The 27,018-nt window shown below is 39.6% G+C and overlaps 1 protein-coding gene across 1 annotated transcript; it reads right to left on the reverse strand.

Annotated features, from left to right (window-relative positions):
- Positions 1–1,312: 1,312 nt before the first annotated feature.
- On the reverse strand, positions 1,313–25,947 carry vwf (von Willebrand factor). The gene is made up of 53 exons (XM_044125012.1): positions 25,813–25,947; positions 25,642–25,693; positions 25,386–25,529; positions 25,032–25,134; positions 24,727–24,935; positions 23,546–23,667; positions 22,655–22,874; positions 22,462–22,584; positions 22,269–22,380; positions 22,130–22,176; positions 21,905–22,041; positions 21,652–21,790; positions 20,615–20,715; positions 20,335–20,530; positions 20,042–20,257; positions 19,066–19,312; positions 18,877–18,971; positions 18,573–18,724; positions 18,394–18,497; positions 18,181–18,319; positions 17,937–18,071; positions 16,679–16,825; positions 16,441–16,581; positions 16,083–16,181; positions 15,853–16,009; positions 15,370–15,537; positions 15,142–15,277; positions 14,748–15,057; positions 12,714–13,851; positions 12,523–12,627; positions 11,922–12,065; positions 11,642–11,785; positions 11,402–11,566; positions 11,244–11,290; positions 10,982–11,159; positions 10,584–10,825; positions 10,108–10,297; positions 9,637–9,978; positions 9,309–9,547; positions 8,718–8,820; positions 8,567–8,638; positions 8,181–8,285; positions 7,875–8,080; positions 7,651–7,800; positions 7,462–7,578; positions 7,154–7,334; positions 4,386–4,426; positions 4,191–4,307; positions 3,799–3,897; positions 2,081–2,209; positions 1,948–1,987; positions 1,759–1,856; positions 1,313–1,613 (listed from the first exon to the last, which is right to left on the reverse strand). The coding sequence occupies exons 1-53, from the start codon at positions 25,876–25,878 to the stop codon at positions 1,428–1,430; spliced, it is 8,595 nt and encodes a 2,864-aa protein (XP_043980947.1). The 5' UTR covers positions 25,879–25,947; the 3' UTR covers positions 1,313–1,427.
- Positions 25,948–27,018: the final 1,071 nt, after the last annotated feature.

Raw genomic sequence — 27,018 nt, forward strand, 5'->3', positions numbered from 1 at the left:
CGCAACCACTGGCTTATTGCGCGCGAACAGGGCGGCTAATTCCCCGAACAGTCCATGCAAAGAAGAAGGAAGGTGTGGGGCATATTACTGAGCCATGATGCGTGTGTGTAAAGCAGCAGGGAAAGAAGAGCTTACAGGTGATCAATCTCTACCTCTGCTTCCATATCTATCTATCTATCTATCTATCTATCTATCTATCTATCTATCTATCTATCTATCTATCTATCTATCTATCTATCTATCTATCTATCTATCTATCTATCTATCTATCTATCTATCTATCTATCTATCTATCTATCTATCTATCTATCTATCTATCTATCTATCTATCTATCTATCTATCTATCTACCAGTTCCATAAATTGTTAGTTGTGTTGCTAATAACTATTTTTACAGCCCCTTTTTACCAAAAGGTCAGTAGTTATTCTTCTACTTAATTTAAGGATAAAGAGAGGGTTACATTTGACTATTCCAACACAAGCCCACATCATTGTCCATCCTTTAATGTACTTAACAGTGACCAGAAGTTGCTTTTCTTCAGCCAGACTTTATTAGACTGGTCTGTTTAAAGCATAGGGGTCAAGTAAAAGTCCTAGTAAGGCTCATTAAAACTCTGCATTTCTACATTTGTGATGGCATGACCAACAATGCTTTTGTTATGGCAACTACTTACCATTTGCTGTATTTTTCTAAATATTTCAGTGAGCGATAACACCACTATAACATTTATTAGAAAGCATTTTACACAACTTCACCAGGGTTTCCATTAAACGTGATTGGAATGTATAAGTACAATATATTTCAATGTAAAAACTTCAGTTTAAAGATTGCAGTAAGCCTTTGCCACTTCTGTGTTAGGATGTTTATTTGACCAAATTAAAAATCATCTTAAATAAAAATAATACTAGAGACATGACTGCACAGTAGCTTAGTTTGTAGCACTGTCCCGGTCTGCAATATTAGCTTCTTTCTCTGTGAAGTTTGCATGTTCTCCCATTCCATGTGTAGGCTTTGTCTCAAAGATACAAAAACATAGCTGTGTGATCACTCAGAATTTTTCTGCATCTTGTTTTTCCTCTGTATTCCCTTGTGATGGAATTGCAACCAATCCAGAGTGTACAAAGTCTATTGCCCAAAGACCCCTGGAGAATGGCACTGTTACCCCTGCAATCCTGCAAGGACAAGCAGGCAAAGTCAGTGGATGGATGTTGGTTGAAATATCAGGCATCTCTAATGTATGTAAGCTTATAAAAACTCCCAGCATCAACTTTTTACAAACATATTTTAAAAACGAATGCACAATGCAACAAGCTAAATTTGCAGAAACTGTGAGGTTTATTTTATTGGTATAGTATATGTGTTTCTCGATGGGTACATATTGCTTGGTTACACAAAGCATTTACATTTAGCAAACTTTTATTGTCTCTCTAGTTGCAATGTTTGGACACACAGTCGCATGTAGTTACAGACTGGACAGTGTGGTGGCTGCGTGTGCCATTGGCGCACAAGACGGGCACACTGAGAGGCTCTGTCTTCACGGCGGCACAACACACACACTCCTGCTCTACGGCAGCACTCTGCAAGGAGTACATAGATTTGCTGCGACATTTGCCCTGAAAGACAGACAGACAAATAAACAGGACTGACTCGCACAAGCACCACGGACCAGACTGAACAGGTGGAAGGGCGAAGGAAAAAAAAACTAAACTTTAAAGGCAAACCAAGGGTAGAATGTTAAATCTGTCTATGCTGTCTCACCTCACAGTAGTGCAGCTCAATCTGTTGCTCTGATTGGCAGTCATCCACTTTGATGTAGTTGAGTGTTCCTGCTGTCCTGCGGCACTCTGGCTCATTACCTGTGTGCACGGATTTGCTTTTTTTTAAAAAAAAAATCTGATCATCCACATTTTCTCATAATAATCCAGTCTTGGAAAAAGAATTACTTACAAGTCTCACAGCAGGTTTTACCAATTTGGCTGACTTTGCCCTGTCAAAGACAACACACAAGTAAAACATCTGAATATCACTTAGTTTTGAGAAAGGAAGAGTAATTGTGTAATAAAAGGTCAGGGAGCTGTACCCCTTGATCTACGCAGGCTTGGCGGTTAAAAGGAGGGCAGGTGGTCTGTTTGGTCTCCAGGACAAGATCTCCTCTGCTGTTCACACCACAAGCATACAAGTAACAGCCCTCCTCATGGGTTGAGTTGACCTGATAAGTTTATCAAAGATGCGTATAAGACCAGGCATTTTGATCCATGCCCTTTCCTATAAACAGTTCATGTGCTTGATAGCTACACCCTTAAGGATGTTTTATTTCTTGAAATTTATGTGACGAATGGTAAGAAAGGTGGCTTGCAGGAGAAGCCATGGTGGCGTGAAACAAATATTTGCCCTCCTACATATTCCTTTGTTTTTAGCTTTTTTGGCAGAATTAAATATTTCTGATCATCTAAACAAACTTTATTATCAGACTGTAAAGCAAACAGAAAAAAGCAGTCGCTATAGGACAATTTTTTTACATTGAAGGTAAAAGTTGTTTAAACCAACCTGGCTCTAATTATGTAATGTAATAAGTTATTTGTCACTCATGCTAGAAGAATTTTGGCCAACTTATTTTATGTCTTATTTTAGCCAAACTGAAGTTTTTTTTTGTTTAGTTTTGTCGCTGGAACAGCTTGTTTAGAAATCCCACACCTCAGTCGGACTTGAGTCTGGGTCACTCCAAAATCTCCATGTTGTTTGCTTGCTGATGTGCTTTGAATCATTGAGATGTCCTGAGCCTTAACACAAGCCTGTTACAGGACAGGACATTCTCTTTCGGAATTTTTTCATGACTTCACCAATAATGCAAGTACCGGTAAATTCGGTCCTGAAGAAGCAATTCATCCCCATTTTCATACTGCTGATTTAAACTTTAACCCCTGTGATGCACCAGAATGAGAAAGTCTGTTTTCTGTCCCATTCTGGTGCGTTATTACAGGAAGAAGACCAGGAGGTGTAAACGTCACCCCATCTTATTTATGATGGAGCAAAGACAAAGCTTAACTGTTTTTCCTGTTTGTTTGTTTTTACCGACAATAAAATACTTTCTATTGTAAATGTAAAACTTAACCGATAAGAAGGCTGTAGAACATTAATAGGGGTTGTTGAATTACTTTTAGTTGCAATGTGGTTTTGGTGGAAGTTGTAAAACTGACGCAGACAGTAGTTAATGACAAGGAGCGGAATTTTAAAAGTCAGTAAACATAAATTAAATAAAGAGCGCAATTCTGCAGGGCAGAGGAAATGTGCACAAGAAATTGTGAAGCTGAGATATCGAGATCTGGGTATAAAAATTTAGGAAATCAGCACTGTAATAAATTTTAAGCCCTTTAACCTATAAACAAAGGTCCAAAAGCTGCCTTAAAAATATGAGTGAATTCAACTTTCAGACATGAGTTAAATCCTTGCTGACAAGCATAAAATAGTCAGTAGAACAGTTCAAAACTATAAGTTCAACTTTGAAAAACACATAAACCTATGTTTTGAGTAAACAACTCCTTATAGCAAATTGAGTTTGGAGAGATTAAGTAGGCGCATTTAACCTATGGGGACTGTCAGTTGTACTGAGAATTATCTCTCTTTCCTTCTCCTCTTCAACTTGTTTTTTCAGGTGCAAGTGATGAAATGGAGAAAAAACATCCAAATCGAAAATGTGTTAAAGCAAAAGGTTTTAACAAACAAAACAAAAGATTTTTTTTGTTTATTATATACTATGTTGCACATGTATCGACACCATCTTCTCCATGTAATACCCACTTGCAAACTGGTAAGTTTTCCATCTGGCTTCTGTATGAAGCAGGCAGTGGCAACACAGCGCCCACAGCAACTGTCTCCCTCCTTCTGCATTGCGTATCCCTTGAAAAAAAAAAAAAAATGTTTGCTGTTATTTTAATGACATCACACTGCAATTTGTGTAGTTAAAAAAAGGATAGATCTTTGCTTTATTTTCTGTCAATATATCATGAGCTGAGCGAATCATAAAACAATGTTAAGGGAAGCCTCTGTTTAATGATGAGCAGAGAGGAAATGTAGTCAGAGCCTAAGAGCACCTCTTATGAAAGCGATGGACATTTGAGTTTATTAATAAGTTATGTAGAGGACGGGAAAGAGTGATGGTCAAAATGGAAAATGATGATGTAAGGAGTTACCCTGGGGCAGGATGGGCAGCTGGTTCGCTTGCATGACAGTTTGTATTTCTTCACTGCTCCATTCTCCACTGTGCACTCACAGTGTGTGCACATATCCACCATCATTCTTTCACCTGCCTTCATAAATACACATACAGTATTTAAAACCAGAGTACAGAAAGTGCTGTCCACATTTTATTGCTGTGGATGACTTACCCCTATCACAGTGTGATTGAGAACACAGGCATCAATTGGTGCTGGTGAGAGAAGAGCAGAAACGCATATTTTTTTTCAGTTCTCTGAATGGTATGTCAATTTATACGGAGTCTAAGTTACCTAGCTTGATCTGTAAAAGTTATTTAAGAGGTCAAATCAGGATAACTGGCTTTAAGAATGCAGCAATGTAATTGAGACATCTGCAGGACACCGCGTGCAACTGCAATTTAACCAGGCAAGTTTCAGTACGTTAAATATTTTAAGATGATATTTATCCATTTACATTTTTAACATACATGAATTAAAAATAACTTTAATTAACTTAGTGACTTAAAAAGTACAACCAAATATATATCTTAAGCAAGATGACAAAAAACAGCTAATTTGATGTGCAATTTAGTGTACTTTTACACCCCAGGTACATAAATTTAATGAGCATAACCTTAATTTTCAAATACACTATTAATATACTAAAATTCCTGCTTTCCAGTAAAACTTTATTAAATAGTACTTGTTTTTTACTTTGATTGTCTGAACATGCTACAATTCGTTTCACAATCACATAAACAAAATGATTTTTCTTCACTGACAAAAATAGGCTGTAAGTATGCTGTTCCATTAGATCTGGTTTAAAACTGATAGTAATTCAAAAAAAGAGCATTACACCATTAATCAAACGGGTGCTAGTAGTGTGATGATTTGAGGCAGTCTTATTGTTTCATGACTTGCCATATATTATGGAGGCATGAATTTTGCTTTCTATTAGAAAATCTTAGAGAATGTCAAGCTATCAGTTAGTACTTTAAGCTCAAGCAAAACTAAGAGACAATGATCCAAAGCACACCAGCAAGTATACCTCTGGATAAAAAAATAAGGTTTTATTATGTTGTTGTCAAAGTCTGAATTCAAATACTGCTAAGTTTCTGTGAAATGACTTTTAACAGGCCACTAAAGATCTAACACCCTTCAATGTGGCTGAATTTAAAAATAATATTGCAAAGAAGAGTTCCTCCTCAGGAATGACTATTGCCAGTTATCACAACTGCTTGATTGCACATGTGGCTGCCAATGTTTACACAAGCACTATTTATGTTAAACTGGCTATAACTTTTTTCACTGCACTGTAATTTAAAATCTAGTATGGAAAATATGGCATTTTAAGTAATTGAGGCCAATTAAGAGAGTTAATGTGTAATACAGTTAAATAATTTGCCGCTCTTCACTGCCATTGGAGCTTTGAATGAACACTCGATTTAGACCCGCAATGAATCATCGGATATGGTGGGCCGTGAAAGATACACTGAACTCATCCTTCAAATCTTTTTAAAATGGAGGACACATTTGAAGGAGTCTTCAAATTCGGAAGGCCTTGTCGCCGCTCTGTGACGTAATCGGCCTACAAATCCGGCCTTTCAAAGGATGTAGCCCTTGAATTCGGACACGGCTGTAGTAAAGAACTACAGAGATGGCAGAACATTCAGTTCCTACAAAGGAGGGCAGACCTTCCAGTTAGAACTAGAGAGACACCACCCTGGTGGAACACTTGCTACAGAAAAGTATGTCTGGTAGTATACTTACCACCAATGACAAAAAGCAAAAAAAAAATCTCAGTTATCTGCAAAATTCACCAACTGCACAATTCTTATAAAGTAGAAATATTTTTATTGTTTAAAAGCTATAAGATTTCTGCTCTTTTGGAATACTACTTATCTTATACTACTATTTCTTGTTAATCTGTTGCCAAGAGTTGAGCATGTTTTCTGGTAACCACGTCACAAAGTAAACATCTCATTTTTACTGTTGCAAAATTTACAAACTATAAATTTCTTGTGTCTAAGCAGATAAGCAGCATTTCAAAAGAGCTTATGTTTTATAAACAATAATGTTACTTATTATTCATTTGGTATTAAGAATAGCATTTTACCAGCTCGTTACCAGCATTTTATTCTGGTAACGAACTGCCATGAAGTATAAGTCTGATTTTTTGTTTTGTGTTGAATGTGTTTATGATATATTCACCAACTATGACAAATCCAAAAAAAAAAATCGCTTTTCTGAAAAATTCACTAACAGCACAATTCTTGTTATAAGATAAGTAGTATTTCAAAAGAGAAGAAAAATTCTTATATTTTATGAACATAACAATAATTGTTGTTAATTTGCTGCTAAGAGATCACCGCCTTTCCTCGTAACCAAGTGCTATGAAGTAAACATCTGATTTTTATTTTTGCTAAATTTACCAACTGTAAATTTCTTATGGCTAAGCAGATGAACAGTATTTCAACATAGCTTATGTTTTATAAACAATAATGAATTTGGTGGTAAGAGAGTGTAAAGGTAAAAATCAGAAGGCAGTGCATTAACATTAGCACAAACATTAGCAGTTCACTCACTGCCCACATTAGCAGTAGCTTTCTCTCTAAAATAAGCTTTTTAGCTATTTTGTTTATTTATTAGCCACATTTAGCACACTGAACAGAGGAAGTCAATGTAAGACAATATGATAGTATACCTCACATGCCAGTGGCAGCTAAAAATTAGCATTGATGCTAATTTTTAGCATCAGAATGCTGGGTTCGAACTGACGGGCATACTTTGGCAGGACTAGTTTTTAAATGTCATTTAATTTTAAGACCCTTTTAGCCTCAAACCCTGTTTACATCAGCCACACAAGTCATTCATTTACAGTTTCATAGATGATCAGAGTTCTAACTCATATTTTCTGCCAATGTTTGTGTGTAGGGGTGCTTGTGTATGGGTGTGTTTACCACAGTGGCAGCGGGGGCAGCAGTCCTGAGTGTCACAGCGAAGCTCACTTCCCAGTGGACAGCTTGTAGTCTCCATACTGCCACAGCTGACATTTGTTGTAGAGATAAACACCTCATCTTTCACTTTCTTACACTCATTTTCGACACATTTATCATGTGCAGACAGCCACTTCTCACCCACCTACATTCAGAGAAAGTGAAGCAAACCAATCAAAATATTCTGTTATTTTTTGGGGGAAACCACTGATTCTTTTAGGTAGAAAGACAAGGAAGCAAAGTTTTCTAAAGTATTTAAACAACCTATATACCCTTCTGAGCTTTCCTCCAATGACTGTGTCCCCTCGCATTGCTCCCTCACTCTCTATGCAGCTGGCTGGTGTACAGTCTCCACAGCAACTCCCTTTTCTCTCAGTGTATGTAGATCCCTGAAATTTGTTACACATTTTTAGAAAACATTCATTAACTGTGCATATTATTCTCATTTAGTGCTGCCTGACCACAGGACAGTTCCGATTGCAGATAGGTGGGCTGCACTGGGCGACATGGAGCGATGTGTCTCTGTCCTGCAGCTCTGTGCATCGACACTTCTCACATCCTTCCTCCCACTCACTGCCCACTGGATGAACCACTCCACCAACTACACACACCTGGAGACACACATTGGCCACACAGGAAATGAATCCTCCAGTGTGTCCAGTAGTGCCACATTCAGAGAACTCACCTTGTCAGGTTGGCAGAGGATTTCTGTGCAACCGCAGTCATTGGTAAAGGACGATGTAACAAACCCGGTGGGGCAGGAATGGGTGGAGTTCTGGCAGTTACATGTACATTCAAAGGAGTCACAGCACTTTGTCTTTATTGTGGACAGCTGGCGGTGGGCTGGACAGTCAGAGGGGTCTTGTTGGGAACACTCTTCCTTTTTGCACACTATTTCAGAGAAAGAGAAGAGTGGCATAACAAAAAAATCACACCTAGAGTATCATGTGTTTAATGCTTGCATGCGCTGTAAAATAGACCATCAGCCTACCGCACTCATAAATAGGCTGGCATTCGCCGGGGTTTTTCAGAACCACTGTTTGACCGTCCTCACAGTGAGGGACATCAGGCAGATCACAGCTCACCAGATCACACGCTGAGGTCACAAAGTGAGACTGAGGTCAGCAGTTAATACATTAGTATAAACCATATTATTTATAGGGTATTTCATAATTAATTCATCATTAAATATTAGTCTGTCTAGAAAGGTCTTAACTATTCATACACTTCACAGAAGCGTTTGATCTTTTTAGGATTCCATTTCTGTTTTAAAAAGTGTATCGGCTCTACTTCTCTTATTATGAAAAGGTACTGTAAGATCCCATGCTGAAATAAAAACATTGACATATTTTTATATACATAAATATCCATACATACCGCACTCGTACTCAGGGCAGCACCTGGATTCTTTCTTCTCCTGCAGGATCTCACAAGGTCCACACACTGGAACTAAACACACCCATGCTAATTTAAAAGGCTGACAAAGGTTTAGCTGATGAAGCAAATGGAAGTAAAAGTAAATAAGAACCTTTGACATCATTGCATGGTCTGGCAGTGCAGTTGATATGTTGCTGGTCCAAACACATGCAAATCAAACATGGATTGTCATCTGGCACCCAACTCTGCATATGCTGTTTAAACAGAGGAAAGCATGTTTCTTTTCCATTTAGAAATAAACAGCAGAGGGCAGTAGGATCACACATTTGTGATGTGAGCTTTGCTGCAACACTACCTTATATTCCAGGGGTGAAAAAATATTATGAAAAGATACAATTACAGTATTATGAATAAATAGTGTGGTTACTATATCAATTGCAATCAAACAAATGTTTGTTGATTGTTATCGTCAGAACTCTTCAGTCAGAACACTTTCTTGTTTCAATCTTTTCAATCCACCAGGACATTCCTTCAAGTTTTGGACCAGAAAGGCAGCTATTTTCATCCAACTGGGCAGTTATGCTTTTCCCTATCTTAGTTTGAGCTTTCCTTTACAGCTCCAATATTGCACACATTAAAACAGGGATTCCAATGATTACTAAACATTTTGTCCAGTTTTACCATAATATCTTAACAATCTCTGATTCTTCTTAGGCTTTCAGTCATCTCCTTCATATCTCACCGCATATGTGTGGCCTTGATGATCCACACACTCTCTGCAGGATTCTGGAGAGATGCATTTTCCGTGATGCAAAACCGTCCCATCAGTGCAGAAGCAGCCTTCTGTAGGTGTCTCTATACATGATGACTCGTTGCGCTGGGTCGTTGACCAGTCGCCTGGCAATGCCTGTATGCTGCCACAGTCCTCCACACATCCTGTCCGACATGCATCATACTCCATAGAGTTTGGACAATGCAGTGCTGCACCACAGAACAGAAGAAGGAGTTAGGATCCACCTCCAAGAGTTAAGATGTTTGTAGTAAACTAAGGGATATGCACAGTGACTTACGGCAAAGATGGGGGCTCCTCCAATCCACACACACACCACTTTGTCTACAGAGGCGTGCATAGGCTGATATTAGCTCACACACATCTGACTCATCACACGCTTGCTCCTCACACTTGATGAGGAAAACCTGGACAGCAATATAGGCGTGGCATTTTTCAAACACCTCAGAACGTAAGGCTTGACATCCCATCGCCACTCCAGACAAGCACACTGCCTTCCGTTTAGGCAAACACACACCACCATCTCCGGCAACAGTCCAGTCCGAGATGAAGGCCGGCTGGTCGGTGGTTGTGCTGCCATTACGGAAAGACAGGACATTAACCTTCGCCTCCCCACATGCACCTGTGAGAAAGGTATAGACAACACAGCTCAAAAGTAACACGGCCAAAACCAAAAGGGACAGGAAGACACACTTTTCACTTCCGATAGTTTGCATAAAGCTGTGAGCAAATGGCTCGCCGGTTCTGTTACCGCAGAGTCCAGCAGTGTGCCCACTGGTTTCCGAACTGAGCAAGGTGATGGTAAATTCATTGCTCTGAGGGGTAAAAGTCAAAACGTAGCCTTGGTCTGACTTCAGCTGCAGCATCACTCCTCCGTAGCGCACCACCTCCAGACCAGAATGTCGCCAAGGCAAGGCAAGCTCTTCTCGACCAATCATGGCCTGTTTGTGGAGAAAGCAAATAAGAACTTTTGCATGAAGTGCAAACATTTTGAGAAACTACAAAAACAGATTATTTTCTTGAAGTCAGAATCAATATCACAGATTGATTCTGTGTTATTAATGCAGAGTTTTGAAAGCCATGCATCTTTTTCCATTTTTTACATAATTATATATTCCTTTGTCAATGCATCACATAAACCCAAATAAAATAAAGTTTGTTTTAACTTGAAAAAAATTTAGAAAAAGAGTTGTTCTAACTATTTCAAAGACATACTGTACAGATTACCGTAATGTCATCCTTCAGCAGCAGTGTGTATGGTCCATGGGTCACCTCCATGGATTTCATGCAGATCTGGCTGTATTTTGCTGAGTCTTGACAAGGTCCAGTGTGAAGTTTGACCTCTGAGCCTTCGCTGTTTCCTTTACTGACCGTTAGAAGTGTATAGGAGCACAATCCCTCTTCTTCCAACCTGAGAGCCAGGCCATCGAACCTCACTACATGGTTTGTGGAGCTCCCCATACATATGCCTATATACACACACAAGGGAAAAGGGGAAGGAGGAGTCAAATATATGGTCCATTTTGGCCTGGGATGCTTGCCCTTTTTATTAACAGTTAGCAGGTGGGAAATAATGTTATACAGAAAAACAAAATATCATAGTGCAAGTTCTTTATTACACATACAAGGACATTCCCAGCGGCAGCCACAGGCCTCCTCTACTCTGACAGGGGGCATGTTGTTTCTGCATGCCGGCGGCTCCAGTCTGTCACAGCTAATTTTGTGATTCTGAACCGTCACCGCTCCACTGGGGTGGCACAAGAGAGAATGGCAGCCATCGTCAAGCAGCCACGATTCACCAGGCTGCAACAAACAGACGACTGATTACAGAAATGATTACAAGTAATTGTAAATTGGCTTTGAAAATGATCCAGCCATATTACAAACCTTCCTCTCATTTCCGTTATCATCAACACACACTCCTGGTGGCCCAGCTAAAAATAACCAAGCACACATTTTTATTACTGCCTTCAGTTATTACTATAATCTAAAATGCATACTTATTTTCTACTAAGAAGAGGAAACTGTTCATGCTTAGTGGGCACCTCTGCAGATTCTCTCCGTGTAGCTTTTGTCCAGAGTTAAAAACATTCTTAACTGGTCCATGTTGTTTAGATGCAGAGTATTGTCTTGGTTGCCGTGGTGACCGAGTATACTAAGCTCATTGCTGTCATAGTTTGGTCCAACTCCAATGGGGAACACTGACACACCTGAAAAGTGACTCCAAGCAGTGAGACTCTGTCATATTAGGAAGATTTTAATTGTTTTAATAGTAGCCAGGTTACCTGCTGCAAGAGCCTCATCGGCTGCCTCTTTGATATCGTCAGTTGATTTTTCTGTCATCACCATCACGACTACCTTTGGGACACCTACTCTCCCACCGCTGACAGATGAGATGGATGCCTGCACAGCAAATTTTACAGCTGACCCTGCAAATGGAAGGAACAGTTAGTGTACATCCAGCTTGGCCGGTTTCCAATTACCTCCAAAACCCTCAGATGTCAAACAATGGTTCCATGAGGAAACCGATGTTTTCATGACAGCACAGAGGTTAAAGTTAATTACCTAATGCAGGAGCTCCAGCGGTCCTGGTTGGGATGCCTTCCACCCGTTTCAGAAGGTCTGACTTGCTTTGATGACTGTTCCACATGAACTCAGCTGTGTTTATATCTCCATACTGAATTAAGCTCACCTGAGTGCCACCTGGCCCTGCGCATGGATAAAAACTGTGAGACATTTTCATAATTACCCTTTTTTGGTTTAAACTCAGTACAGTTTGTTTCTAAGTACTAAAATAGTTGGACTACATTCAATCGTGACAAACAAATTGAGGAAAATAACTCAATACAAAGATTTAAACTCACAAATTTGAAAGCAAGAAATAAAAGGAACAAATTAACAGCATAGTATTCCATGTGTGTTTATTGCAATTGCAGATGTTTTTCTTGTAAAGTGTAATATTATTTACCCAGAATATGTCAATTATAATTTAAAAACTGTGTATGTATAATTTGAAAGAAAATCATATCACATGCTAGCTCTTTAAATCTGATAGAAATTCTAAAAAAACAAGGTAGGAATGTTAGGTTGAGTTATCAAACTTTGATAACAGACTGTTATGATAACAGTTATCTCTGCACATACTGAAGGAATGCGTCACACCCACCTATATCAGCATTACTAATGAAAGTCTTGACAAAGGTCTTCATGTCCTCAAACTGCTTTCCGGCTTTTAACAGGAACATAACATCAAGAGGCTTCTTGCATGGCACTGTGTGATGATACATTGTTATATTAATGTGGCTGATAGACCTCTACTGGAAAGATACTTGAAAATTAGCCAGTTTATGATCCCACCTGTGAGTGGCAGAGTGGAGTGAGTTGGGACGATGAGGGGTGGCAAAGTAGGAGAGAGGGGCCTGACTGCGGTCTGTGTGATTTTGACCACACGATGGACTAGAGACGTCAAACGGCCGTAGTCCTCAACCATCATCGGACGCTGAGGGTGGCTGAATTGCATCAGGTCTGTTTCATGCACTTTTGGTCCAACACCGATGGGATACACACGTGTTTGGGCACTTGTAGTTGGTGGACGTGTGACTGTATCAGTGGGGGGATTTTCAGTCACAAGAAAGACGAGTTGAGGTGGGGCGGGGACATGAGGAGGATGCACTGTAGCCATTTCCTGAAGAGTGGTGACAGCTGCTCTGGTGTTTGTCTTGCTTCCTCCCCTCCAACGAATCTGCCGCAGTCGTTGCAGCAGATGCTCTCTCTGTTGCCTCAGCTCCCAGCGGCTGATTTCCACAGTGACTGTTACAGAGTACTGGATCACTGTGATGCGGATAAACTCTTCCTCTTCTGTCAACTGAGAGATGACTTCTTCCAGAAATATTAGAGACTTATTGAAGTTGGCCTCACCAACAGTATCAGAACCTTCTATGATGAATGTCACATCTGTGGCTGGAGGGTGGAATGATGGTATTGTGGCGGCAGGAGACATGCCAGAGGGTGCAGTGGATGCCAGAGTGCTGGGTACATGTTGTGCAGGTGTTGTTTTCACAGGGGAAGTGATGGAAGAGGCCTGACGGGGTTTACTTGGTGTAGGTTTTGGGATCTCTGGCTCCATCCCCAAGGTGCAAAGGTAATCTGTTACCTCCAATAGACGATCAGATAGTTCACCTGTGCTGCTCAGCACATAGGCCCTGTTGTCTGGGTTGGCCTTGGTGATGTCATTAATCTGACCCATGTTGACACCAGGACCAAGCGCCACTGTCAAGGTGGTGATGGCTTTCTTACGGAGCATCTTCACGATGGCACGGACGGGACGAGGGTTACCACTAGCGGTCAGGATAATTGCTACACGGCCAGCATTGTCACGCTTGTTCTTGTCATAGATGTTAATGGCGAGGTACTTGACAGCTTCGTCCAAGAACGCTGCATCTCCCCCTGTGTAATGAAGCTCGCGCACAGTCTTCTTAAATAGCCACTTCTGAACCTATAGGTTTTAAAAAACATACAAAACAAGCATGAAGCAACCAGGTCTAAATGTTTTATACGTCATTCCATTGAAAAGTACCTCCATATACTGTGCCTTCATATAAAGTTGGGACATCTCTTGAGGATGTGGCTCCTCTAATATACTGTGAGAGGCTGTGGTTTGTTTATCATACATTTTTCTTCTAAAAAAACTTTTCAGATGTTTTTATACAGCCTTCTGTGAACAGCCAGCTTCTTTAGTTATAACCGTTGGTACATCACTTGACTGTGCAGGGACAGCACAGGTTTCTATAACCATCAAAATGGATAGAAATAGACACTTGTGAGTAAAATCTATGAGCTTTATGTTTTGAATTGAACTACTGAACTAAATAAAACCTTTCTTTAATATTTTACTTTGAGAACATTCATCTGTATTAGTTGGAAACATAACTCTTAGCATATTAGCAATTTAAATTAATTTAAACACTACCTTCATTTATTGGCTTTCCAATTTGGGATTAAGTTCATCTTTTTAACATGTTAATGTGATAATAGTTAACTATGCCAGTAGCTATAAACTGTAGCTATTTTGCTTTCATTATACTGATTCTTAACAACATGTTGAGATGATTGGTCTGCTTCAACTTCAGTTACTTCAGAAGTCTTTAGCTTTAGTTTCAGCTTCTGCAAGTCATTATCTTTTTGTACTTCTTCAAGATTTTTGCTCTAACAGTATTTTTACTATTTTGTACTTTTCAAATTATTCTGCTTCCTTTCATTCCGTCAGCAAATTCTATCTTACAAATTTGCTAATAACACTATCAAAAAAACATAAAACATTTTTTTGACTTCCTAAAGCCATGAGTGATTCAGTTGTGTAAGGTCACACATGGTCAATATTTGCTGCCGTACCTGCAGGTCATATGTTTTAACTCCAGAGTGGTAAAGTAGCACTGTGGCTCTAGTGTGCGCTGAGCCCATACGGAAACGTTCAACCACTCCGACTATGAATTCCTTAGTGGCCTGAAATTCATCTTCAGTTAGTGCTTCTGATCCATCCAGTAAGAAAGCCAGATCCATTGCACGGTCACATATGCCCTCAGGCATCAAGGTGGTGAAAGGCATCGTGGTAAAAGTGCCGTAACTCGGTGTTGGTGTGGGAGTAGACAACATGTTGAGTGAGGTGCAGTCTTCACAGCTGAGAGTGTTGTTCTCACAGTGGCTTTTATAGGAAAAAATAGATTGACTTTAAATTAAGCACACTTTGGTTCCATTTTATAAAACTATTTGCTATTCTGTAAATTACCATATTTTGCAGTGTGTTGGGTCGTCATGATTCAGAATGACCTTGTTCCCATGGGATATCCTCTGACCCTCGTGGATACAAACCTGACACTGAGAGGGATCTACGCATTGCATTGCCACCTCATCAAGAATTTTACCTAAACAGATTAAGTTTAGACTGACACTAAATCACACTATTATTATTGTTGTATGTTTGATTGTAAAATAGTTGTATGTTGTGTCTTGGCACCTGGTGGGCAGTAAGCATGGCAGCCTTCCACACACATCAGTGAACAGTGGAGGGGATCAGGATGCTGGCAGGTAATTGGACAGGCAGGTCCGCAGGTGTTATACCTCCACTGGCACAACTCCTCCCCTGTACCTGCGAGCTTAGGGTTCAGCTCCTCACAGCTCATAGCTAGGATTTAGTGAAACGTTATTTAAACAACTTCATTTTAGTGACTTAGATTCTAACTTTGATGTTCTAGTCTAAAGATAGTTAAAACAAACTTTGATATCTATGTTTTGCAGATTGATTGAAATCAGAAATAAAAATTAAAAACGCCAAAAAAACATACACAAATGCAATTAGATTGACAAAGACGACACAAGTAAAAAGTAGCAGAAATAAAAAAAATACAATAATGTCAAAAAGATCCTATTCAGCTTATCCAATCTCTTGCCAGCTTCTGTTAGAAACCTCTATTTAAAAAAAATAATTGAGGACACTCACGGCAAAGTTCATTGGATCTCCACATGACAGACACTCCCTTCTCTGAACAAGCCTGCGCGTAAGCAGCAATGGCGTCACAGAAACATGCACAATCCCCCACAGACGAGCATGAGCATGCTGCCTCAACACACATCTCTACATACGCCTCTGCATCCACCTAGAGACAATAGAATGAATATTAGAGGAAGGAAGTGTTAATGAGTAATTTTGGAGCTATTACTTTTACATACCTGGCTGTTGCATTCTTTGAAGAGCGGACCAGTAATCACGCGACATGATTGCTCTACTGTAATCAACTTTACAATGTTGTCACTGCAAGGAGCTGACATCTGAATATACAAAAGTAGACATACATCAGCAGAATGTATTACTTTGTTTATTAATTGTATTCATTGACTGGTATAAGGGAATAAGGAAGTTTTGCAATAAACCAGTAATTATCTTGGGAAGCTTAGTATGCTCATTTTCTTTCAACCAGAAAGCATACACCTTTAGGTTAGTTTAGATGGATTGTAAATCATTGCGAAATCATTGCGTTATTAACATTCTGTACATGTGCAGAAATAGTGTAAAACCCCGCAGTATTACCTCAGTTACATCAGCACAGCTGGGAATGACTTTCCAGGAATTGCCAAAGTGTGAGGCATCCACCTCCATTTGGTTGTTACTACTCATCAAATCATTGTTGACATTTCCATCAAAATTCCCACACAGACCACAGACCCGGCCCTTCACATGATAAAGTAATCACGACAAAGAAAATTGCATTAATTAAACAGATGTGAGTAAATCAGTTCAAACTGGAGTTAGACTAACGCAGTGGTACCCTGTAGGAAGCTGAGATGTGAACAAGGAGGCGAGTTCCTCTGTCCCAACTGAGGGAGATGTGTTTCCCCAACATGACAGTATAAAACTGACCAGATCTGATAATCTCCACTTGGGAAGTTTGCAGCACAGGCCTCTTCATCGTCACCTGGATGGATACATATAGGACACACAGAGGTTATGTCTGCAGTACTTTGGTTAGGATATTTGTAAAGGGGCTGAAGAAAATTAAAGTAATAGGAATAATTTAATGTTATGAGTAAATATATTGAAAAGTAACCAAATTATATAATGAGACGTATATGAATGTAATGGGTTTTGCACATTATAAGGTTTGTGTTTTTGCATGTGCAATGCCGTGCCAAAGTGCTAATACCTGTAGAACAAAAAAGTACAATTTTTTCTATCATTAGAAACACATATTCACTTGTATTTCACTGGGAATATTTTGTAGTAGAACAACTTAAAGTGACACTAATCTGTGTAGTGAAAAGAAAACATGCATATGGTACAAGCCACAACCTGGCTTTTAAGCTTATACGCAAAATAGAATATGTGACCAAAAACTAGCATTGCACATCACCTTGAATGCACCATCTACATGTGAAGAATGGTGGCAGCATCATACTGTGGTTTGATGCTGTCTAAGTGACTCCAAACAGACCCCCAGAGACACTGTGACGTGGTTTAGATAGAAGTGTCAAACTCTAGCTCAGTGTTCCGCAACTTTTAGATGTATCCCTGTTTCAACACACCTAGTCAAGTGGGTACTCAGCATGCAGTTATGTTCTATAGAGTCCTGCGAATGGTCGAGAGACACACTGGCCCTTAATGCAAATTAATCGAACAAGTTTCAGATTTTTATGTGTAAAAAAAAAAAAGCTTTACATTACATTGATCAATCACTTTAAATATATATGTAATGTGATTAAATGTGAAAAGGTGTGCAAGTTGTGAATACCAAATATTGCATGAGATTTTTGAAAAAACACGCTTGTTTGCTCCAAAATTTAAGGAAGATATAAATGAAGAAAATAATAATAATAATAATAATAATAATAATAATAATAATAATAATAATAATAATAATAATAATAATAATAATAATAATAATAATAATAACAACCATTATTTAGCCAGGTTTCTCCCATTGAGATCAAAACATTGCTTTTACAAGAGAGACTTGGCCAAGACAGGCAGCCACCCTAAATAATGCTATATGTAAGAAGAATTAACAGTTTGGACTCCTTGTGTGTTACCTCTCCATCCTGCATTACAATCAAGCCGCCGTGGTAGAAGATAGTGACAGCTTTTGCACAGCGATGCCCAACAATTCCACACGCCTCATTCTCCACCAGCACTCTGAAGGAGCCTTCATCTGCGTGACACATATCCTTTTAATAGGATAAGAGGAGAAAACACACGAATCAATACAAATTTACTAAGAACCAGCTTACACAGCAATCTGGAGTGGGACTCTCTGTAGATCTCTTTGCTTTATACCTGAATCAGGACATATTGGCATAGGCCAGGAAAGGAGTACTTAAGGCCATCAAATGTGATGTAATGCCCCTCCCCCACGGTGCGGCACACACCATCACACAACTTCTCTGTGCACCGCCACTTCCTGTTCTCACACACACTGGAAAATATAGGAGAAACATGTCAAGCAAACTGCTTAAGGTTTTTCTTGTTGTTTACCAATTGTCATTTTACCAGGTGTTGCAGTCAACGGTGATACTCCGTCCTTCAGAGTATGGCCTGTTGTTATGGTAACAGGGACACTGCTCTGGTTGGATGCAGTCTCTGCGATGGCGTACCTGAAATCAATCCGTCAGTCAATCTCTTTGCTCAGTTTAAGTGTTTAATGAACAAAAAGCAAACACACCACTTACTGTGCCGGGTGGACAGAGGCAGCCAGGGATGCAGGCAAGGCTCACACACGGCAGGTCCAAATTCCGGCAGGTTCTGGCACATTCCATCCCCCTTTCACCTGAACTACACTCTGCATGAACAAGGGGAGGAGGGCACTGGGCTGCCCGTCGCTCTGCAAACAAAAGTTCATTATCTAGACCAAATAATTCTCAATTTTTGTTGTATTGTGACAAAAAATAAAAAGAGTGACGCCCAAAAACATGTTGACTAATAGAGAAGTGCATAACTACAAGTAGCAAAAGCAGAAGGAATATAAGACAGTACCTCTTGATGGCACTGTGTCATCATCATAGAAGAGGTCAGAAAGTAATGATGTCATCTCTGTGGAGCTGCACCGCATGGCCCCATTCTCACAGTAGCTGCAGGGTCAAATATAAACACCAATTATGATAATGCAATAGAGTTATGCATCTTCTCAGACAATTTTCTGCAACTGCAGATGGAGTCACATACCAAATGCTGTTGTGATCGGCATAGACGTCACTAGGCTGATACAGCTGTCCATCGTGTAGGCAGGGACACATGTCCGCAGTCACACACTCACCAGAAGGGCTCAGGTATTTCCCAGCTGGACAGAAACAGCCCTCCTCACACACTCTCTCCCCCTCACAGCCAGGCTCAGCGCCCGAGAGAGAGCGACATGTTCGCTCACATGTACTTCCACAGGCCTCGTACACCTGACCTCCAGGACACTCCATCTCTGAGAACATCAGATCAAAGGGAAATTTATTATAAATTTTTGGTTAGTTTACGTTTTTCCCCATCTCCTTTTTAACACAGGAGTTTAAACAGTGAAAATACCATAAAAAGTGTGTTGATTTTTATGGAAAAGTTGTTCACAAATTCAATACATATCCTGACTATTACTGTGTTACAATGTCCTAATCTTGGATGGATGGATGCACATGTGCTGACTGATGAAAATTCATTTTTAAAATCAGCCAAACTCCAGAGAAGTTGTAATAGCTGAGATACTCAGTTGGACGTCTTTTGATCATAGATTGTAAGACGGTTTAAGCTTGTGGTAGTTTTCTTTGATCAACTTCCTGACAACATAAACAAACACAGTTGTTGATGACAAAAGAGATGAAGTTTGTGAATAAGCAATGCATTTCAGATGTACATTCAGCTGTTAGACTCCATGAAAATGTGGATGAAGAACCTAGTAGGAGCTATAAGTTTGACTATTTGATTGCAAATAATATTTGTTTTTAGAAAAAGGATTTTTACATCTGCAAAAAGATAAGTCAACTTCAAACACAAACAGATTAAAATGTATTTTGTGGTTGTGTGACTTCAGAGATATATAACAGCTGTCAAAAACATTGCTCGTTCATTTTCAAAAAGGATGCAAAACAAGCATTAAATCAAATGTCTGTCTAAGAGACAACTTTGAATAACTGGAAAGTGAGTTCAAAATGAAAGTTACCACAGAGTGAATGGGATCTCCAGTTGAGCAGCACTCCTTTTGCAGAGCAGGCGGCTGCATAAGCAGACAGAGTCGAGCAGAGGCACTGCTCACCGTCTCCACAGGCGCACACATCATACCGACAAAACCGCTGGAATGGAGCAGGATTCACCAGAAAATGGCACGAGCTGAACACATCTGACATGATCACTGCACACGCCTCTTCTGCATAACGCACTGGAAGGGCCAGATGAACATATGTTGATATTTGTTATTTTTTATACAACGGGATTCAGTGGATGTGCACATGATACCTCTTTTGGGATTTGTTGCGCATGGATCAGTGTTATGCTTGTCAGTGGATTCGCAATCGCCATTGATCCTCCAGGTCTGCCCAAAAGCCTGGGGACTTGCTTCAACCAGCCCAGAACCAGACAAGAAGTCATCACCATGGTTTCCATTGTAGTTCCCACACAGGCCACATGTCTGCCCTGTCCATCGTGGCCCCAGCTAGGAAAGGTTTACAGGATTCAGTACTGTTGACTGTTTGAAACTTTACAACAGCTTTATCACTGAAAGCATCTATAATCCAACCTTCAGAAGAACACGACCCCGACCGTCCCAGTCCAATCGAAGGTCATCACCAAACCTCACTCGAACTGAAGACTGAGCCGATCTCGCAATACGTAGATGGCCTGTAGCAATGCATACATAACAAAGTGTAAATGTGATTTCAAAATAAATGTAGGCCTGCAGTTTTGAACTGTTACTCCCAAAGCTTGTCCCAGAGTGAAAAAATATCTCCATGTATCTGAAGCATGGTCATTGGCTATAACACAGAATACATACACCTTCTAATAATTACATAAAAAATGCAAATTTGTGACAAATTTGAATAAAAAGTAAAAAATACATGAGGAAACATATATGCTGAAAAAGTATGCAATTTGCTTTTACACCGAGCATGAGTGATATATGACAAAAAGCAAATAAAAAATATGTTGTCTAATTATGATCTGACCTGTAAATTAAAGCTTAAGTAGTGCTACCTGTCTGACAAAATGAGGTAAACTTCAATATCTCAAGAAACCACACATATAATGTCTTGATTAAAAAAAAGGGCTCTGGGACTCAAGTGAACCACAGTGAGAACCATTGTATAGATAGGAAACATTTGTGAGCCTTTTGAGAGCTGGCCAACCAAAATTATTCCAGAAATACATTAATGACTCATCCACAAAGACCTTAGTCAAAGTCAATATTTTTGATTCTATTGTAAGAAAGACATTAGATGTAAAATGACACCAACAAAAGCACATAGAGTGACCAAGTCGGCTACTTGGCCACTCTCAGTAATTACTTTCTCACATAGGAGCAGGTTAGGTGTGGAGCTATTCCTTTATTAAACAAAAAACAATGATTTAAGCAGCATTTTGTATTTACTCAGAGAATCTTTGTTTGATTTTTTTTTTTTTTTTTGATGATGATGATAATCTGAAACGTTTAAGTTTGACAGAAAAGAATAATCAGAAGAAATTTGTAATTGGGCAAATATTTTACCACACCACTGTACAGTATAATTTGATTGACTGTAAAATGCAGTTCTCCACCCATATACCAAAAATACACACCATGATTCATTGGGGTCTGGATGTCCATACTGTTGACAGACACAACTCCTCCATGCTTCAGCTTCACTGTCATGTTCTCCAGAGAGGGCAGACTCAGTGTCACTGAGCGTGTGCACACAGCATCCTGATCATCTGCACACTAGGACATAAAGCAACCAAAAAAATGCTTCAAACTATTCGAACCTGTCTTTGTCAGGCAAATGTTGCATTACAGCTAAAAATATCAAATAAAAGGCGTAAAATCAAGAATTACCTGCACATTCTCAATGATGACAGAAAACCCGTTTTTTGTGCAATCCTTTGCCAGCAGATACTGACAGTGACCAGTAAAGGTGAAAAATTTGTTGTCAAAAGACTTGAAGTGAGACTGCCCAACAACTAAGCACTCACCTACACAAAAAAGGAGATTTAACACCTGAAATTGGCTCTACAGAATGTCAACAACATGCTTGAATGTGGTGCTGGACACATGTCTCACCGGGGCAGCCTTCATTGGTACATTCCCAGGACCCGTGGCGGCACACACTAGAGTGGGAGATAAAATATTTGAACCGTAGCTCATTTGGATGCTTTACTTTTATGCACATCCATATCTGTGCATGCTTACTGCTCCTCACCATGTATTACAGTCCTGAGAAATGGTAGATCCTGGGGGGAAATGTCTCCCCATGTGTGTGCAGGAACATTGAGATACCTCCACGCAGCGATTTCCATCCAAAACCTTTCCAACTGAAACACATGTACATGTCATGTTGCTGCTGGCAACACTACAGCTAAGGGAAGAGTTATATTTAGTCAGTGAGAGCTTACTGGGGCATGTACAGCCATCCACACATTCCTCCTTGCAGACCTCCTGTATGTTAAGACTGTGGCAGGTTGTAGAACAGGATCTGGTGCATTCATTGTACTGCATGCCAATTGGACACTTGGGAACTGCACAAACACATGGCATGTTTTACTTTACAAACTTTTTTATTGCTTTATTCAGGTTTAACAAACTTACAGCACTGGCTCTCTTCCACCCAGCCGTGCAGGAGTATCCCATGAGCATGGCATGTGCGAGCATATTCCAGTAAGAAAGGACAGGAGCAGTCTTCTGTGTTTTTCTGGTCACAGTAGCAGGCCTCTGTCTGACACAGGGATAGGAACGCATCGGGAGAGACCAGGTGGGAGCAGTGGAGAAACACACTAGAGGTCTGCAGCACACTGCAGCTGGACAATACCTGCACAAATAGACATGTAAATGATTAACTCTTCCTGTTTGAACGGAAAAACTACACACATTGCTTATGTTTTAGGCTTCATGCAATTAAGGCTTACATTTACCAATTTATTTGTTACATTAGTTATTAACGAAATCTTGTCTTTTTTATCTTTGGTTGAAATTGTACATTTTCTGTAAGGCACTGGAGTGACAGCCAAAAACACAAACATATATGTGCTACATACTGTTGAGATATTACAACACCTAATTTTTGAGTGAAATTATTCTAATGAAATGAGTGACTTGAGTTAAATGATCTACTTCACAAATTTGATGTTAGATAACGACATTGTACTGAACACTGTTAATCCATTATTGTCATTTATTTAAACTCCATTTAAAACCCTGTTAGTCATTTGCTTCAAAATGGCTTATAATGCTTTGTTAGTAATGACAATGATTTGTCAGTCGGGATCTGACAAGTAAAAGTCAGATCCTGTCTTCTGAAGTGATGTACACTTTATGAATGATGTAATAGAGGAAGGGATTTAGAAAGGAAAGGATAATCATGTGGGGAAGTTCAGATGGTATTCCGGTTGTCTTCCCACTTTCCTCTTAACATCAAGGTTTAAAATCAGATATACTTTAATATTCTTAGAACTGCTCGTGTTAGTGTTAATTGTCTGTTACCGCTGCAGTTCCCTTTGTACTGTTACAGGATTGGGTGGGATCCGAGATGCGTCGACAAGCCTGGTCAGCTCCCTTCACAGCCCAGGAGTTTGCAAAATCATAACTGTCCTCTGTCAGAAATCCTGAAAGCACACAAACATGAACACGCCAACACACATAAGAGCTGACAGATTCTTCTTAATCTCATCCTACCACAAATGTCTTTGCTTGCTTTAACCCTGTTATCTTTTCCTGTACTCAATGGCTACTCTTCCTGTTGCTGAGTTCTGGTGACTCAAATCATTTCCTAAATTCCAGTAATATTGAATTCTCTCTTGGTCAGCTCCAAAACTCCCTAACATACAGGTGACTTTCAATTAAATAGAATATTAACAAAAATGTGCTTATTCCACTGGTTCATTAAAAAAAGAGACTCATATTATGAATAGATTTGTTATGCATAGTGATATACAGTACAGACCAAAAGTTTGGACACACTTTATAATTGAATTCAATGAGTAGGTGTGTCCAAACTTTTGGTCCGTACTGTATTTCATATAGGGCTGCACAGTGGCACAGTTAGTAGAGCTGTTGCCTTGCAGCAAGAAGGTCCTGGGTTCAATTCCCGGCCCGGGGTCTTTCTGCATGGAGTTTGCATGTTCTCTCTGTGCATGCGTGGGTTCTCTCCAGGTTCTCCGGCTTCCTCTCACAGTCCAAAAACATGACTGTCAGGTTAATTGGTCTCTCTAAATTCTCCCTAGGTGTGAGTGTGTGTGTGAATGGTTGTGTGTCCTGTATGGCTCTTGCCCTGCGACAGACTGGCGACCTGTCCAGGGTGAACCCCGCCTCTCGCCCGGAACGTAGCTGGAGATAGGCACCAGCAACCCTCCCGACCCCATTAGGGACAAAGGGTGAACAGAAAATGGATGGATGGATGTATTTCATGTATTTATTTTTGTTAATTTTGCTGCTTTTGTTTCCAGCTCATAAAATCCCAAATTCCACTTCTTCTAATTTCAAACTATTACATAAAACAAAATTTATAGGGTCAGGAGGGGTGCTGTTGCCCGTCTCCAGCGAACGTTTCAGGCGAGAGGCAGGGTACACCCTGGACAGGTCGCCAGTCCATTGCAGACAAAATGTATACCACTATTTTAATTTACTGATATGCACCTACAGAGTATTTCTCTTGATGCACCTACCCTCCTGAGCAGTGTATTCATCAGATGGGATTGCATTAAAGTTGCCGCAGAGGCCGCAGGTGCGATTGGAGTGGAGTTTGGTCATAGTCACGGCGATGTTGGCCGCATTATCAATGGTGACAGCGAAGCCAAACTCTTCGCTCCAGAGTTTATAAAACCCAAGCTCTGAGCCCACAAACACAGCATGAGATGCATAGGGAAGAGACAGTCTGTGAAAAGGAAAATTCATTTGAAGCTTTTATTTCTGTCACTATCAATGATTTGATTATTTTTTTGTGCATGTTTTATCTTTATTATTTTTTCACCTTTTTCCTCCTTGTGAAAGCTGTCCATCTACAGATAGGTGCAACTCGAAGACATCCCCCAGAAACAATGTTATTCCTGTTCTTTTGCCATTTTGAAAGTCACCTATAGCAATCCAAAGCATATGTTTACATCAGTGATACAGCTACATCTGCATAAAAAGAATGACATTGGAATTTAAAGCTAATGATGAGGGTTCCTAAATAAAAACGAATTTTTTACCATACATTCTGTAGCAAGTAATGTTTAATATAACACTTGCTATCAATTAAACAACAGAAAATGAATGTTAGATTTTAGTGGAAGGTTGTTAAACTTAACTGTTAACTTAAATGAATTTTCTTTATGTTACTCACCCAGCAGAGTGAAGGAGTGATGGTTGCAGTCCCCAGCCAGAAGGTAGCTGCAATCTCCTGGAAACTCATATATAACCCCATCAAAGGTGTGAATATGATGTCGTCCGAAAAGACTGCATCTTCCAGTTATGCTTGCCACACAAGCTAGACACAACAATATCCAATGAGTATGAAAATAACAATGTGCAACATTAAATGCAGGCTACTTTATAGAAAGTGAGAGTTAACAGAAATGTAAAACTTGATAGATACACACCTGTAAGCTGCAGGAAAATAAAAATTCCTTGCAGATGTCTCTTCATGTGCAACTGAATTAAAAACATAAAAGTAACTATCATAGTTAATTATATTATTGACATTCCTCAATTATTAACAAACTTGCAGGTTTGATTAACAACCTCTTCCTCAATTCTCAAACCAGTCCTACCTCCATTGCTCCAGATGCCAGAAAGGAAAAACAAAATTCAGAACAAGGAAAAAGAAAAATCCACATTCAGATGTTACATAGTCAAGAGATATTGTGACGGTCAAGAACTGCTTTGGTGGGAACAGAAAGATTTGCAGCTACAGTAGGAGATTTGTTTTATAACACAGACTGTACCCCCGCCCAGCTCTTGAGGGGTTTCCCTGAAGGCCACTCCCCTCACCAGGTTATGTCAAGAAGGAATATCATTCTGTCTGCAATGTGGTGCCTGCAGACTGACACCATCAAACACAACTCAGCAAGACAATGCCAGGATATGCCTACTGATCCCCTGGCTGAGTGATTAGTCCACACTTAACGTATCTGTACCAGCGCCAACCCAAACAACTATAGTGGAAAACACTCTCACCAGAGATATCTCACGCAATAACACTGCCTCTGTGCCCTATGCATGGACACCTTACTGGAATGCACCAAAATCTCTCACACACACTGAGAACAAGTATTGATAAAAGCTCTCAGGTCAGATGGTGATTGTGTGGAATTTAGATAAAGACGAGGAAACTGAATATTAATTTCTGCCAAAATGTCTCTCAAATGTAAATAAATCGATTGTTTGATCCATGATTGCTAAACCATCTGCTTTATATGACAATTTATCTATAAGTTCAGGGTTTTTGTTTGGAATATATGATTTAATTATATTTTTATAGCACAAACATAGGCTTGAATTTTGTATAATACTAATAAAATTGCACAATCAACTGTCTGATTAACATTTAATTGATCTCTGCTAACTATGATATGTTTCCTTTGCCAATGCTGCTTCCTTCCTACAGGACCTTTGAAGGACCTTGTAAAAACTTGACTTTGTTCCATTTGGTTTAATTTAGTGACTCACTAATGTTGACATATGATTCATGCTAAATGCTCCTGCTGTTTGAGCATTTACATAGGAAGTAAATGCTCAGTAAGTAAACAAGTAAATGAGATTTACTTGCTTGATTTGACTAAGTACATCTTTACTGATTATAAAACAACAAAAAACTATCTCTATAGTCACCATACAATAACTAACATTGCCTACAATGCTAGTTATTGTAGTAAATGCCAAGTTGTATACAGTAAACGCAACTTTTGATTTTTTAAATCACACACTTCATGTATTTAGCTTGCCAGAGTATTTAAAAACTTTCATTTTGTAACCAA

Source organism: Gambusia affinis, linkage group LG08, assembly GCF_019740435.1.
Source record: "Gambusia affinis linkage group LG08, SWU_Gaff_1.0, whole genome shotgun sequence".
In the NCBI taxonomy this organism is placed as follows: domain Eukaryota; kingdom Metazoa; phylum Chordata; class Actinopteri; order Cyprinodontiformes; family Poeciliidae; genus Gambusia; species Gambusia affinis.

Coding starts and splice junctions, on each gene's coding strand:
- vwf (XM_044125012.1), bottom strand. CDS start 25,878: ATGTGGATTTTTCTTTTTCCTTGTTCTGAATTTTGTTTTTCCTTTCTG. Junction 18,972..19,065: donor GCCGATCACAACAGCATTTG/GTATGTGACTCC, acceptor TTGACCCTGCAG/CTACTGTGAGAATGGGGCCA. Junction 1,614..1,758: donor TTGAGCTGCACTACTGTGAG/GTGAGACAGCAT, acceptor TCTGTCTTTCAG/GGCAAATGTCGCAGCAAATC.